Here is a 16,258-nt window from a genome sequence, read left to right on the forward strand (position 1 = left end):
TGTTACTCTAAATAGGCTACAACCAGAATAATAGAACCTAAACACCCAGAGAAAATGTGTGACTGGTGTGGCTCAGTGGACAGAGAAACCGACCACAAAACACAGGCTCAAGGGTTCGACAGGCTCTGAATATGACTGCTGTATATGGCTTTTTTTGTGTTTCTATTTATCACTAAATAAAGGATTAAAATTTTTTACACAGGGTTCTGGAATTTTGTCTTTTTTATTTTAAAGGGACACTGTCACCTGAATTTGGAGGGAACAATCTTCAGCCATGGAGGCGGGGTTTTTGGGTTTTTGATTCACCCTTTCCTTACCCGCTGGCTGCATGCTGGCTGCAATATTGGATTGAAGTTCATTCTCTGTCCTCCATAGTATATGCCTGCGCAAGGCAAGATTACCTTGTGCAGGCATGTACTACGGAGGACAGAGAATGAACTTCAATCCAATATTGCAGCCAGCATGCAGCCAGCGGGTAAGGAAAGGGTGAATCAAAAACCCCAAAACCCCGCCTCCATGGCTGAAGATTGTTCCCTCCAAATTCAGGTGACAGTGTCCCTTTAATATACTACTGTTGCTCCTTTATCCAGGAGCTTCTATCCATCGGACAGGGATCATAACTCTAGATTTCCTAGTAAATAAGATGCTTGACTGGTCAGCTGTATCCCCCTTTTTCATTTTTTGTTTAACTATTAGCGACAATAAAGAATATTCAAATTAACAAACTTTCACAAATAAGTTAACTAAAGTCAGTATATGATAGATATCCTGCTTTTACAATAAAATAAGGTATAACACTTTAACAAAATGCCTTTATTTACATTATTAAAAACATTATTCTTTATTAACACTGAATAGTTGGAATTAAGACAAATGTGTAATAATCATATAAACATAAATTTGTGTATTTTATAATTATATACAGTACAGACCAAAAGTTTGGACACACCTTCTCATTTAAAGATTTTTCTGTATTTTCATGACTATGAAAATTGTAAATTTACACTGAAGGCATCAAAACTATGAATTAACACATGTGAAATTATATACTTAACAAAGAAGTGTGAAACAACTGAAATATGTCTTATATTCCAGGTTCTTCAAAGTAGCCACCTTTTGCTTTGATGACTGCTTTGCACACTCTTGGCATTCTCTTCATGAGCTTCAAGAGGTAGTCACTGGAAATGGACTTCCAACAATCTTGAAGGAGTTCCCAGAGATTCTTAGCACTTGTTGGCCCTTTTGCCTTCACTCTGCGGTCCAGCTCACCCCAAACCATCTCGATTGGGTTCAGGTCTGGTGACTGTGGAGGCCAGGTCATCTGGCGAAGCACACCATCACTCTCCTTCTTGGTCAAATAGCCGTTACACAGCCTGGAGGTGTGTTTGGGGTCATTGTCCTGTTGAAAAATAAATGATGGTCCAACTAAACGCAAACTGGATGGAATAGCATGCCACTGCAAGATGCTGTGGTAGCCATGTTGGTTCAGTATGCCTTCAATTTTGAATAAATCCCCAACAGTGTCACCAGCAAAGCACCCGCACACCATCACACCTCCTCCTCCATGCTTCACGGTTGGAACCAGGCATATAGAGTTCATCCATTCACCTTTTCTGCGTCGCACAAAGACACAGTGGTTGGAACCAAAGATCTCAAATCAGACCAAAGCACAGATTTCCACTGGTCTAATGCCCATTCCTTGTGTTCTTTAGCCCAAACAAGTCTCTTCTGCTTGTTGCCTGTCCTTAGCAGTGGTTTTCTAGCAGCTATTTTACCATGAATGCCTGCTGCACAAAGTCTCCTCTTAACAGTTGTTATAGAGATGTGTCTGCTGCTAGAACTCTGTGTGGCATTGACCTGGTCTCTAATCTGAGCTGCTGTTAACCTGCGATTTCTGAGGCTGGTGACTCGGATAAACTTATCCTCACTCAGAAGCAGAGGTGACTCTTGGTCTTCCTTTCCAGGGGCGGTCCTCATGTGAGCCAGTTTTTTTGTAGCGCTTGATGGTTTTTGGCACTGCACTTGCGAGCTCTTTCAAAGTTTGCCCAATTTTTCACACTGACTGACCTTCATTTCTTAAAGTAATGATGGCCACTCATTTTTCTTTGCTTAGCTGCTTTTTTCTTGCCATAATACAAATTCTAACAGTCTATTTAGTAGGACTATCAGCTGTGTATCCACCAGACTTCTGCTCAACACAACTGATGGTCCCAACCCAATTTAGAAGGCAAGAAATCCCACTTATTAAACTTGATAGGGCACACCTGTGAAGTGAAAACCATTTCCGGTCACTACCTCTTGAAACCCATCAAGAGAATGCCAAGAGTGTGCAAAGCAGTTATCAAAGCAAAAGGTGGCTACTTTGAAGAACCCAGCATATAAGACATATTTTCAGTTGTTTCACACTTTTTTGTTAAGTATATAATTCCACATGTGTTAATTCATAGTTTTGATGCCTTCAGTGTGAATTTACAATTTTCATAGTCATGAAAATACAGAAAAATCTTTAAATGAGAAGGCGTGTCCAAACTTTTGGTCTGTACTGTATACAATACCTTTGTCAATCCAAACTCAATTTACAGGAAGGGTTTTATATAATGTGAGAGAAGATTGTTGGTTGGGGTATTCTTATGTAATGCATATTCACTTATTTGCTCACGGAATTAAAAACTATCAAATTCCAGAACTTGCATAATTATAACAATAATATTTGAAATGTTCTTGCTCAAATGCTCATTCTAATGATACAAGTATTTACCCACTCAGCTTTGCTGAACATATCCAATTAGTTATGTGGAACCTTCAATATTCTAGTAACATTACAACAAATGCTACATTGCAGTCTGTTTATTCATAGATTCATCTGATTCTTGTTTAACCATTTTGCCAGACGATTTTTTACATTCATTATATTCTACACATCCATAAAGTACCATTCCAAGTACCAGCACAGCAATCAAAATGTATAATTTTACTGACACACATAAAAAAGTGCTGTATCCATATGCTATCACAAATCCTAAAGACTCCCATAGACGATAATTGGCAAAGCCAGCTTCTTTGTGGTCATCAAATAATACTCCATAAAGTGCTGTAAAATAAGAAATGTTTTAATGATTTAACACCAGTTTAAGGTAGGTAAATTAAAATATACAAAGTCATGCAAAACGTTCACAAATACAAAATTACCTCAATGTTCATAATCATTGAATAGTATACATACATAAGTGTAGATAGCTATAGTATTGATAAGAACATAGATAGTAAACATAACAGTGTAGATAAGCAAAAATTACATGTTCTCTATAAAGGCCCCATTGACATTATATAGGTTTTCTCAGAAGAGGCCTTTTGCATATTATATTTCCCAGAGGAGCATTGCACGGCGAATAAGCCTCCTTACCTTGACAAGCCAGAGATGGTATGTCACTCTCCATAAGGAGAAACGATACCCCTTAGACCCCAGTCCAGAGCCTCTCACCTAGCCAAATTAGTTCTCATGCTTCACATTGACGAGGGCCAACAGCCCGAAACACCGTGTCTGCAAATTGAGATACTGATTTGGCTTTTATCCTAAGTCATATTGCACGACTCGTTAAAGAGTTGATTGTGACTTGTAGGATCGCTACTTCCAACAGGTGGCGCTATAGAGTTTAAGTCCTCTTTTTCTCAGAAGAGGCAATTTGCATATCATAAGCACACTTTATCTGTTACACAAGCTTTTCCTCAATAGCAAAATTAAGAGATAGGTCTATTAAACTGCCTTCCTTCTTTCCAGTGTGTCAAGAATAAAATATTTTAAGGTGCTATACTAAAGTATGTCACAGATCAATGATTTTACAGTCACACTGAGTCTGCAAGTGTGCACTTCTCTATCATTTTCAATGTTCTTCATGCGATGTGGCTGCAGTGCAGTTTAGCGCAACCTCCACAAGGGGTGCTGGTGAGGGAACAGAGGTTGCACACTTACAGCATAGCAACACTGAGCAGCCGCACAGGTGTCACAGGTAACAAAAGAGTGGTCAGACAAGCAGAGTCAGAAACTGTCAGGAGCAGAAGTACCAGAGGTCGCAGGATGCATGAAGTCAGAGACAAACCAGAAGTCAGAGCCAAATGGGAGCGTGCTATCCAAAACGTGAGATGTAAGACAAAGTTGGGGTACAAGCCAGAAGATATCAGAGACAGAAAGCAAGAGGCGGGGTACAGAGATCAGGCCGAGTCATACACTGTAAGGAAAACCATCAGATGAACACTAAGACAGGGATAGGGTACAAGTCTCACACAAATACGGGAGGTCAGAGGCAGAAGGATCACCAGAGTATACGGGTCAGCTGCTCTAGCTTGGAAGCATGAAGTATCACTGCTACTGGCCAGCAGACTGCAGAGGACTGAAAAAGCCCAGCCCGCTCCAAAATGAGGCAAAGGGGGTTAACCCCGCTTGACCAGCCCAGACAGAGAATAGAAGAAAACAAACTCCGGACTGGCTCATGACACTTCAGCTCTGTACACCTTAAGAAGTACCTGCATACAACCACAGATGTCCTAATATACCAATTCTTTTGGCCCAACATAACCTAAGAAAACCAGCTTAAAGGAAACCTGTCACAAGGTTTGCTAGATATAAGATACACCACCACCACCTCTCAGGGCATTCTATAATGCTATATATCTTTCCTCAATCTGACATGAATGACAAGATAAACAGCTTTTCTTATACTTACCTGGGCAGTGGTCAGGTCCAAGGAGTGTCGCTGGCCTAGGTCCAGCGCCTCCATTCTTCTTGTAATACTATTCTCCTTTTTGCTTCGTGTGGATGAGGTATCTCCACTTCACCCACACAATCTCCCTGACACCGAGCTCCTGCACATGAGTACTTCTCTGTCATGTTGAGGACAAAGCAAAATACTGCAGAGCACATGTGCCAGAAAGTTAAAAAATGCCCCAGCATGTGCGCATTGCAGTGCTTTACTCTGCCATAGTCAACACTGACGAAGGCAATTCTGAAACGCGTGTCGGAGCAGATGCACATGCTGCTGTGCCCTCTTTCATATGGTGTCCTTACCAGGTATGCTTCTAAGAACCTTAATGTTTATGCTTTATGCACTACACTAAATGTTGAATGCCTAAGTGCATTCTATGCATACTCTACCTGTTCATGATTACCATACCACTGTGTGTGAAATTTGTTTTATTATTATGCATTTTTATAGCGCCATTTATTCCATGGCGCTTTACATGTGAATACGGGGCAAATATAGACAAATACATTAAACATGAGCAGATAACAAGGCACACGAGTTCATAAAGAGGGAGGACCCTGCCCGCGAGGGCTCACAGTCTGCAGGGGGTGGGTGAGGATACACTAGGAGAGGGAAGAGCTGGCTGTGCGGCTGTTCAGTAGGTTGAGGATCACTGCAGGCTGTAGGCTTGTCGGAAGAGATGAGTCTTCAGGTTCTTTTTGAAGGTTTCTATGGTAGGCGTGAGTCTGATGTGTTGGGGTAGAGAGTTCCAGAGTATGGGGGAAGCACGGGAGAAGTCTTGGATGCGGTTATGGGAAGAAGAGATGAGAGGGGAGTAGAGAAGGAGGTCTTGGGAGGATCGGAGGTTGCGTGTAGGTAGGTACCGGGAGACCATGTCACAGATGTATGGAGGAGACAGGTTGTGGATGGCTTTGTATGTCAGTGTGAGGGTTTTGAACTGGAGTCTCTGGGCGATAGGAAGCCAGTGAAGGGCTTGACACAGGGGAGAAGCTGGGGAATAGCGGGGGGACAGGTGGATTAGTCGGGCAGCAGAGTGTAGGATGGATTGGAGTGGTGCCAGAGTGCTAGAGGGGAGGCCACAGAGTAGGAGGTTGCAGTAGTCGAGGCGGGAGATGATAAGGGCATGCACTAGCGTTTTTGCAGTGTTGCGGTCAAGGAAAGCACGGATCCGGGAAATATTTTTGAGTTTGAGACGACAGGAGGAGGCAAGGGCTTGGATATGTGGCTTGAAAGAGAGGGCAGAGTCGAGGATCACCCCGAGGCACCGGGCGTGTGGGACTGGGGATAGTGAGCAGCCGTTGACATTGATGGATAGGTCTGGTGGAGGGGTAGAGTGAGATGGGGGAAAGATGATGAATTCTGTTTTGTCCATGTTCAGTTGTAGAAAGCGAGCAGAAAAGAAGGCTGAAATGGCAGACAGACAGTGCGGGATTTTGGTAAGCAAGGAGGAGAGGTCAGGTCCGGAGAGGTAGATCTGCGTGTCATCAGCGTAGAGATGGTACTGCAAACCGTGGGATTCTATGAGCTGTCCCAGGCCGAAAGTGTAGATGGAGAAGAGTAGGGGTCCTAGAACAGAGCCTTGAGGAACACCGACTGACAAGGGGCGAAGTGAGGATGTGGTGTGGGGGAGGAAGACACTGAATGTTCGGTCTGTCAGATATGACGAGATCCAGGAAAGGGCCAAGTCTGTGATGCCAAGGGATGAGAGGATTTGTAGCAAAAGGGAGTGGTCTACAGTGTCAAAGGCAGAAGACAGGTCCAGGAGAAGGAGGACAGAGTAGTGTTGCTTGCTCCTGGCAGTTAGTAGGTCATTGGTGACTTTAGTTAGGGCAGATTCAGTTGAGTGATGGGAACGGAAGCCTGATTGTAACCGATCAAAGAGGGAGCAGGAGGAGAGGTGGGAGGACAGTTCAAGATGGACGTGTTGCTCCAGCAATTTAGAGGCATAAGGGAGAAGAGATATCGGGCGATAGCTAGACACAGAGGATGGGTCGAGGGAGGGCTTTTTGAGGATGGGTGTGATCTTGGCATGCTTGAAGGATGAGGGAAAGACACCTGTTGTGAGTGAGAGGTTGAAGAGGTGCGTTAGGGTTGGGATGAAGACCGTGGAAAGGTTAGGGATGAGGTAGGATGGGAGCGGGTCAAGCGTGCAGGTGGTGAGGTGTGATCTTGACAGGAGGGTGGAGAGCTGATCTTCTGTCATGGTGGAGAAGCTGGTTTTTGAGGAGCAGGGTTGAGTAGCTAAGAGGGGTAGTGGGCGCTGTGGGCCAAAGCTTTCTCTGATCGTATCGATCTTCTGTTTAAAGAAAGAGGCGAAGTCATCAGCAGAAATGAGGGGGGAGGGAGGAGGTGCGGGGGGACGGAGTAGAGAATTGAAAGTGTTGAAAAGCTGTTTAGGGTTGTGGGACAGGGAGGATATGAGGGATGAGAAGTAAGTTTGTTTTGCGGCAGTGAGCGCAGACTTGAAGCTGGCGAGGGACTGCTTGTATGCAGTGAAGTGGTCGGCAGAGTGGGATCGCTTCCATCTCCGCTCAGCAATCCTGGAAGCCCGTCTCAATTCTTTGGTCAGGCTGGTCAGCCAGGGCTGCCTGTTAATTGTACGAGTTTTACTATGCATGAGTGGGGCGGCCGAATCGAGTGTTGCTGTTATTGTGGTGTTATAAAAAGTGGCAGCAGCATCTGTGTCATGAAGGGAAGCTATGTCTGTGAGAGGGAGAAGGGACTCAGAGAGTGATTGTAAGTTGAGATGTTTGAGATTTCTGTGAAGGTGAGTGAGTTTGTGTAGTGGGGGTTGCACACTAGGAGAGGAGAGGGACGAGAATGTCAGTAGGTTGTGGTCAGACAGGGGGAGGGGTGTGTTAGTGAGGTTAGTAAGGGAGCAGAGGCGGGTGAAGATGAGGTCCAGCGTGTGGCCATCTTTGTGAGTGGCCTCAGAGGACCATTGAGTGAGGCCGAAGGAGGCAGTCAGTAATAAAAGTTTAGAGGCAGCTGAGGTGAAAGTGTCAATGGGGACATTGAAATCACCCATGATGATAGTGGGGATGTCAACAGAGAGGAAATGAAGTAGCCATGTGGTGAAGTGGTCGAGAAAGGTGGAGATGGCTAGTTCTGGGGGGCGGTAGATGACAGCCAGCTGGAGGTTGGAGGGGGAATAGATGCGGACAGAGTGCACCTCAAACGAGGGAAGAGAAGCGGAGGGTGGTAGCGGTATTGGAGTAAAGAAGCAGGTGTCGGACAGGAGCAAGCCAACTCCTCCACCGCGTTTGTTGCTGGGGCGAGGGGTGTGAGAGAGGTGGAATCCGCCATAGGAGAGCGCAGCAGCAGAGGCCGAGTCAGAGGGGGTGAGCCAGGTTTCGGTGAGGCCGAGGAAGGAGAGTTTGTTGGTGATGAAGAGGTCATGGATAAATGGTAGTTTGTTGCAGATGGAGCGTGCGTTCCATAGTGCTCCAAGTAGGGGGAGCGGGGGAGTGGGGGCTGGATGAATGGGTATGAGGTTGTCGTGGTTGGGAAAACGTGCAGAGGATCGTGGCAGGGGGTTAGAAACGAGTGTGGGGATGAATTGGGGAGGGCCGGGATTTGGGGATATGTCACCAGCAATGAGGAGTAGCAGACAGATCATTAGAAGGTGGGAGCAGGATAGGACATGATGCGGGCGTGTGTGTCTGGATAAAAAGGATTGTATGTGGAGGAACAGTTCTGAGGAGAAGGTGAGATGGCTGGGGAGTATTGAGGGAGAAATGACTATTTCCTTACTAGGTGGAGGGATTGCAGGAGATTGTAAGAAGGAAAGTAGTATGGGGGTGAAAGAGAAAAGAAATCGAAACATTGCAGTGGTTGGTATTCTGTTACCTTCCAGTCAATTCCAGTCCAATTCAGTCTAATTCAGAATCATAATTAAAAAGATGTAATTTAAAAGATGGAAGTTAAAAGATGATTTGAAATAATAATAAAGCGTTTATTTCTTCATCATTTTGGACTGCTGGATCGTTCTTTTTCTTCTTTCTCTCTTTATATTTAATTTGACTATCAGTCCACTTTACAGTCCTACACATAGGTATCATAATGAGTAAATTATATTTATCTATACTTATTGATTGGTTCCCCCATCTCTGTTGAGATTTTCTTGCATAGTCAACAGTGTGTGGATGATGTTGGGATGCGTCATTCACATGAAGCAAGAAGGAGGATGGCATTGCAAGAAGAAGGGAAGCGTCCGAGCAAGACCAGCAACATCCCTTGGGCCCGACCACCCCCCAGGTGAGTATAGAATGCTGTATATCAGTCTTAAAAGGTGGTGGCCATATCTCACAATGGTCAAACCTGGTGACATGTTCACTTTAAAAAAGACATGATTTTTTAAATTCTGCTTCTAGATCTACAGTATATGATATACAATGACATGTACAATTTTGAGCACCCCTTGTCAAAATAACACAACTGAGGCATTTCCACTGAAGTGGGATTAGCCTGTAACTTCATTTTCCACTTTGATTTTGAGCATCATTCCAGACCTCTGTGGGATATTAGTTGTGATTTACATTGATAATATTTAGGTTTTATTGTTCTCAACTCATTCCTCTATGTCAGTGTTCCCAAACTCTGGTCCTCAAGAGCCACCAACAGATCATGTTTTCAGGATTTCCTTAGTATTGCACAGGTGATGAAATTATTGCTTGTCCAAGTGATGCAATTATCACCTGTGCAATACTAAGGAAATATTGAAAACATGACCTGTTGGTGGCTCTTGAGGACCGGAGTTGGGGAACACTGCACTATGTAATAAATAAAGATTTACAACTGGAATATTTCATTCAGTGATATCTAGGATGTGGGATGTTAGTGTTCCCTTTACTTTCATGAGCAGTGTATATATTTGTATTCAAATTTTCTCGTATGGGAATAATAATAATGGGGAAAAAATTCTTAATTGGCCCTGGCTGATTTTTGCCATGTCTTATGGGTCTTTACTTGCTTCAAGAAACCACTTACATAACAGTTTTTTGTCTATTTTGACAGACATCATCAGAAGGAGTGGATACACCAACCACCCTTTGCTAATATAATTGTAAGTATAAAACATAAGAAAATTGGAGTACAGTCCAAAAGTAATCAAAAAATATAAAGTTATTGAAGTAATAAACACAACATATAAATAGACTAGGATCAAGTAAAAAATACAGACAGTAGTGTCCTGACTACAGATGTTATTGCTCTTCATGGGTAAAAGGTGCTCAAGTGCCGCGAAAAGAACCCTTAAATCCAGACAAAAAATGTAATAATGATACAAGTATCCAAATGGCTGTAGTAAACTGCGCGCTATGCCATTAAACAGGACAGGGTTATACGCTCTCATCCGTGCTTACCCATGATGTTGCTAAGTCAGGACACGTGTCCACGCCGCCACTGACGCTCGTTTCACTTCTTTCTCAAGGTGCCTTGAGAAAGAGGCAAAACACGCGTCGGTGGCGGCGTGGACATGTTTTTTCCCCCAATGTGGAGCTTAGTGTTTGTCGCATGGATTTTTTTGCCTACCTCTGGATCAACATGTTAGGGCATGTTAGGTTAGGCTATGGGTTGAACTAGATGGACTTAAAGTCTTCCTTCAACCTTAAATACTATGTTACTATGTTACACCGACCCAATTGGACAGACCATCATAGATTTGGCTTTCAGTACCATCTTTATGCTGATGATACACAACTATACATGTCATCCCCTGGCCTTACCCCCGCTGTACTACAGAACGCCAGTGACAGTCTGTCCGCAGTCTCCAATACCATGCCCACTCTCTATCTGAAACTCAGCCTCTCCAAAACTGTATTTCTTCTGCTCCCGCCATCTACTAACCTCCCTAAATATGACAATTCCCTCTCCATTTTTGGCACCATGTAATAACATCCCGGCAGCAGGCATGCTGTCTTGGTGTTTTGTTTGACACCAATCTTTCTTTAATCTCCCATGTAGAATCTCTTGCCCGCTCTTGCCGCTTACACCTAAAGAACATCTCTGGAATCCGCCCTTTTCTCACCATGGAAGCAGGAAAAACCCTCACTGTCGCCCTGATCCACTCCGACCTGGACTACTGTATTGCTCTATTAATTGGCCTCCCCCTCACTTGACTTTCCCCTCTCCAGTCCATTCTTAATGCAGCAGCCAGGGTCATCCATCTGGCTAATCGGTCCTCGGATGCGTCCACTCTTCGCCAGTCGTTGCTCTGATTCCCATTCATTATAGGATCCAATTCAAACTACTTTTTCTCACCCACAAAGCTCTCCACAGTGCGGCACCCCCTAACATCTCCTCCCTTATTTCTGTTTGTAGAAACGCTCTGTAAGGGACTTTCAACTAACCTCTGCACTAATTCATACCTCCCACTCATGGCTCCAAGACTTCTCCCACGTTGTGCCAATCCTCTGAAATGCTCTACCCCAAGAAATTAGGATTATGCACATCTTGCAAAGTTTTAGGCACTCCTTCAAAACACATTTGTTCAGAGCGGCCTATCACGTTCCCTAATCAAAGTCATTTTATGTGCAAATATCTGAGAATAAACCTCCATCAAACTCCACCACACCCAACAGCACCACAAATACTGGCTAGTGACCAGCTCATGCGGCCTTTAACTATCCCCCACTCCTTCAAGATGGCTGGACCATCATTTTAAATGCGCACCTATACTTTGTGTCTCCCTATCTCATTATAGATTGTAAGTCTCATGAGCAGGGTCATCTTATTTTGCTTTAATTATTGTATCATTGTTAACGTTGTTACTTATGACTCTTGTGTATGAAACTGTTAAACTGTAAAGCGCTGCGGAATATGTTGGCGGTATATAAATAAAGATTATTATTATTCCTAGGTTCAAATCACTGAAGCAAATAACCTCATTGATACATATATCCACTCCAGTACTTTGCCAGTGACTTTGTCAGAATATATAGATAAATGGAAAAGGGTCATATAGAAAAAATTGTATATTCAGACAGGACTAAAGTGATTTTAGCAAGAAATAAATATATCTAAAAGCTGATGCTTTAATACTCACCATTAGTTTGAGTCTGCCAGATAGCATCTGCCATTCCCCATAGAGCAGGAAAGATGAAGAACATAGCAAGCTGATTTGGATGAGGCTTCCAGAGTAGTAAAGCAATTATAACGGCAAGATTTGTGACTGCAGCTAGTAAAGAAGTAAAGACAAAATTCGTGAATCCTGAAACTAGAAATATCAGTGTTACAAATCGGCATTTCTACCCTATGGGAGGAGAGCAGAACTCTAACCTATATGGAACAAACCTGGTGACAGGTTCCCTTTAAAAGGTTAAAGCCAGTGCCTTTAAGCCCTTGTATACAGCATTCTGACTAGAATCCGTCCCCTAACTAGGGCAGAGTAAAGTACTGCAGTGCGTATGCATAGGGGCTCTTCGGCCTTTTCCTGTGCCAGCAGATTGTAGTACTTTACTCTGCCATTGGCAGGGCAGGGAGAAGTACGCCTGCGCAGTAGCTCTATGTCGGGTACACTTTCATCCACAAGAAGCAAGAAGGAGGATGGCATCGCAAGAAGACAGGAGGCACCAGACCAAGACGTTGACCCATATAGGACTAGACTGCCCCGTAGGTGAGTATTATAAAAGGTCTTTTTATTGTCTTGCAGGCCTGATTAGGGGCATATACACAGCTTATTAGAATGCTGTATATCAGGGCTTACAGGTACAAGCCTTACCTCATATCAAATGGGATAAACTTGGTGACAGGTTCTCTTTCAGTCCTAAGAGTAAGAGCCGCTGCTTGTCATTGTCAAGAGTCACAAGCAAGTGATCAAGTTTATTACATATTTATTACTAAGATTTCCTGGCAGAAAGATTGTTCACATTTTTAGTTAGGCAGTAAGAATTTAGGAATAGTTTAAAGATATAAAAAATAAACACATTTTCCAAGCTGCCGTATATACTCGAGTATAAGCCGACCTGAGTATAAGCCGAGACCACTAATTTTGCCACAAAAAACTGTGAAAACGTATAAGTATAAGCCTAAGGTGGGAAATGCTGCAGCTACTGGTAAATTTCAAAAATAAAAATAGATACCAATAAAAGTAAAATTAATTGAGACATCAGTAGGTTAAATGTTTTTGAATATCTATATTGAATCAGGAGCCCCATATAATGCTCCATAAAGTTCATGATGGGCCCCATAATATCTTCCATACAAAAAATATGTCCCATATAATGCTGCACAAAGGTTAAAAATGGCCCCATAAGATGCTCAATAGAAAAATATGCCCCATATAATGCTCCATAAAGTTCAAGATGGGCCCCATAGAAAAATATGCCCCATATAATGCTCCATAAAGTTCTTGATGGGCCCCATAAGATGCTCCATAGAAAAATATGCCCCATATAATGCTCCATAAAGGTTGATGGCCCCATAAGATGCTCCATAGAATAATATACCCCATATGCTGCTGCGATTAAAAAAAAATGACATACTCACCTCTTGTCGCTGGGGGAGAGGCACCGGTGTCCTGAGCAGGTGGGGACACTGGCGTGCTATGGGGGCTAGGTGCCAGTGTTGCCACTGGCTCAAGCTCCCGGCACTTGCGATATTCACCTGTCCCTGTTCCACCGCCGCGCGCAGCTGAGTCTTCTGGGTCTCTGCAGTGACTGTTCAGGCAGAGGGCGCTAACTAAACACGTCATTGCGCCCTCTGACCTGAACGTTACGGCCAGAGGATGTGGAAGACACAGCCCGGTGGTGAAACAGGGACAGGTGAATATCGCATGGCTCACCCTCCCCCATCATACTCACCCTCCTGGTGCGGTCTCTGCTTCTCAGATGGTCTCGGTGCCGGCAGCTCTTCCTGTGTTCAGCGGTCACATGGTACTGCTCAATAAAGTAATCAATATGCGCTCCACGCCTATGGGAGTGGAGTCGCGTCCATATTCATTACTTTAATGAGCGGTACAACATGACCGCTGAACATAGGAAGAGCTGCCGGCGCTGAGACCATCTGAGAAGCAGGGGCATGCAGACACCGCGTCAGGAGGGGATGAGTATGATGTCACAGCCACCACTCACGCCGCTCCACCTCTCCCCCCCGCCGACCCCCTCAGCTTATACTCGAGTATATATAGTACTTACAATAGTTGCATATGATCTTACCAAAAGTAAAAAGAAATATCCTTCCAGTATATTGAGAAAGTTTTCCAAATAGCAGCGAACATATGGCATTAGTTGAGGCAAAGCAAATCATCACATATCCAACAAAATGTATCCCAAGAGAGCAGGTAACATAAGACTAAAATCAAGAGATGTAAGAATTAATAGAAAACCACACCATGTACCATTTTCACAGCAAGCAATGTACAGTACAACAGATAAAACATTTCTTTTTTTCAATATGCAGAAAGTCCTCATCTTAGCTGCTAAGGGTATCACTCAATTAGCTTGTAAAAGTTAATAAGCTTTTTTTAAGATGTTTTCATCAACAAGAGCAGAATAGCTGCCTTTGTGAATACAATGATTATAATTATTATTTTGTTATATCCAAAAATAGGCTCTACAAACTTAATTCTTTATACAGATAAGATTTACAGTTATTTCATGGAGACAATCTAGACAATCCTGTGGGATCCCAACTATAAAAAAGGAACAGGTCAGCTACTCTGGAAGTAATGATAAATATCTTTTCAGAGTGACAAAGCTGGGGTAGAGCGAAGAGTGTCAGGGAAGCTGGTTATGATCTGCACACCCCAACAAGTTTGCTAAGTTGGCAAATGAGGGAGGGTGACAGTACAGGGGCACCACTGCTGCAGCAAGACACGTCATCTGAAAGCCATGGTAGTGTGTGCTCCTGTCAGAGGAGAAATAGACATTCAGGTAAAGCTAGACAGGATTTTACAGGGAGGAAATCCATTATCAGGGAAGCAGACAAGGTAATCTGTCATGACTGGGATCATTGACGCAAAATGCAAATCCCGGTAACCGGAACACCGAGGGAGTAAGGACCTCTACGCCTTATTTCAGAGACCAGCAGGACAGCTAATTGCAGCTTACCTGTCCACACCCAGGAGGCACGGTGACACCTACAGAGCCAGGTTATCCAAGAGACCCTATAAACAGGCTCAAGTCACCAGTCATATAGGTTTTGTCCTATCCTATATGGGGGACAGAGAGAATGAAACACCACATCTGTGAGACCCTTATATGAAGCCATAGGCAGTAAGGGACTACACCACTGCAGCGCAAGGGAAGGTCACTGATTTCCACCTGGAAACTCTGGACTTGCCTCCAAACCGGCCAGACTCTGCCTGCCCTGTGATCTGGTGCCCTGGACTGTGAATGCTGAAGTCTTCAGTAAAGGTAAAGAGACTGCAACCTTGTGTCCGCGTACTTCTCTGCGCCTCTCACCATACACCATCTACACACCGGGAAGCCCTGGGGACATACTTCACCTGTGGTAAGGTATACCATCCAGCTGCCATACCATCAGCCAGCGGAGCCCTTAAAGCAGCATTGGTCACCCTGACCGAATACTACATATGAGCATGATTAGGAAGGCTTATGGACCTCACCTGAGAGAGGGATCCACCTTTGCCTCCAGGCCGGCCGGACCATATCACCACCTGTTCCTGGTACCCTGGACTGTGGCCTGCTACCACCAGTAAACCAGGTAAAGACGTTACAACCTTATGTTCTCTGTTTATTTGCCAGCATTCACCACCCTTGCCATACACATTGGGAGCCCTGGGGATCCCGCTTCACCTGTGGGTAGCGTCACCATCTTTGCTGCAGTAACATCACCTCAGAGGACCCCTTTAAGCAGCGTCGGTCCCCTCTGACCGAGAACCACAGGTGGCTTCACAAACACAAACTTTATTACAACTCCCTTAAAAGACGTTTCCCTTTTACTTGGGCGCCCAGGGCCACGGACCAGGTCGCTGCCACCGTGACCACCCCTTTAATTGTGACCGAACCCGGTACCGAGTACCCCACGGCCCTGTCAGGCGACTCACCTTGCCACCGAGGCAGTGGGAGATTATGGATGTAAATAAGTGGCTCCGATATTGGTGTGGGAAGGAGGGTTTTGGATTCCTGAAGAACTTTTCTGTCTTCTTTGTTGACTAAAGACTCTACGCTATGGGAAAAATGCTAGAAGTTTGGAGTAGCGTTAAAACTGCAGTATGGAGGGAAGGCAATTACCATACAGGAGGTGAAGATAAAATGGGGGATGTTAGAACAGTCAATGCACTAATGCACAATGCACTAAGGAGTTGAGATGAGTGAACTTGTTCGGAAAGTATTCGCCAATCTCAAATTCTGCATGTACGTAGCTCATTCGGATTTGTGTTCAGATTTCCAAGCATTTTTACTCAATGAAGGCAAAATTCGGGCACAGATCAGAAAGTGATCACATTTTCATTTTTTTTGTTAGGACTTTAGGTAGGATAGTTGTGCTGTATGATGAGCAGGATGATGTGTTTTATGAGGGGAGGGAATGGGTAG

General features: G+C 44.1%; 1 protein-coding gene across 1 annotated transcript in view; it reads right to left on the bottom strand.

The window, feature by feature from the left end:
• Positions 1–794: 794 nt before the first annotated feature.
• The window catches only part of UNC93A (unc-93 homolog A), a 429,770-nt gene continuing 414,306 nt past the window's right edge, over positions 795–16,258 (bottom strand). The window contains exons 6-8 of the mRNA XM_069769274.1: positions 13,916–14,051; positions 11,806–11,937; positions 795–3,091 (exon numbers count right to left, since the gene is read on the bottom strand). Of these exons, the coding sequence (XP_069625375.1) occupies positions 2,832–3,091; positions 11,806–11,937; positions 13,916–14,051 (528 nt within the window). The 3' untranslated portion in view covers positions 795–2,831. The remainder of the gene's footprint in view (positions 3,092–11,805; positions 11,938–13,915; positions 14,052–16,258) is intronic.

The sequence above is a fragment of the Ranitomeya imitator genome, chromosome 5 (genome assembly GCF_032444005.1).
Source record: "Ranitomeya imitator isolate aRanImi1 chromosome 5, aRanImi1.pri, whole genome shotgun sequence".
Classification (NCBI taxonomy): domain Eukaryota; kingdom Metazoa; phylum Chordata; class Amphibia; order Anura; family Dendrobatidae; genus Ranitomeya; species Ranitomeya imitator.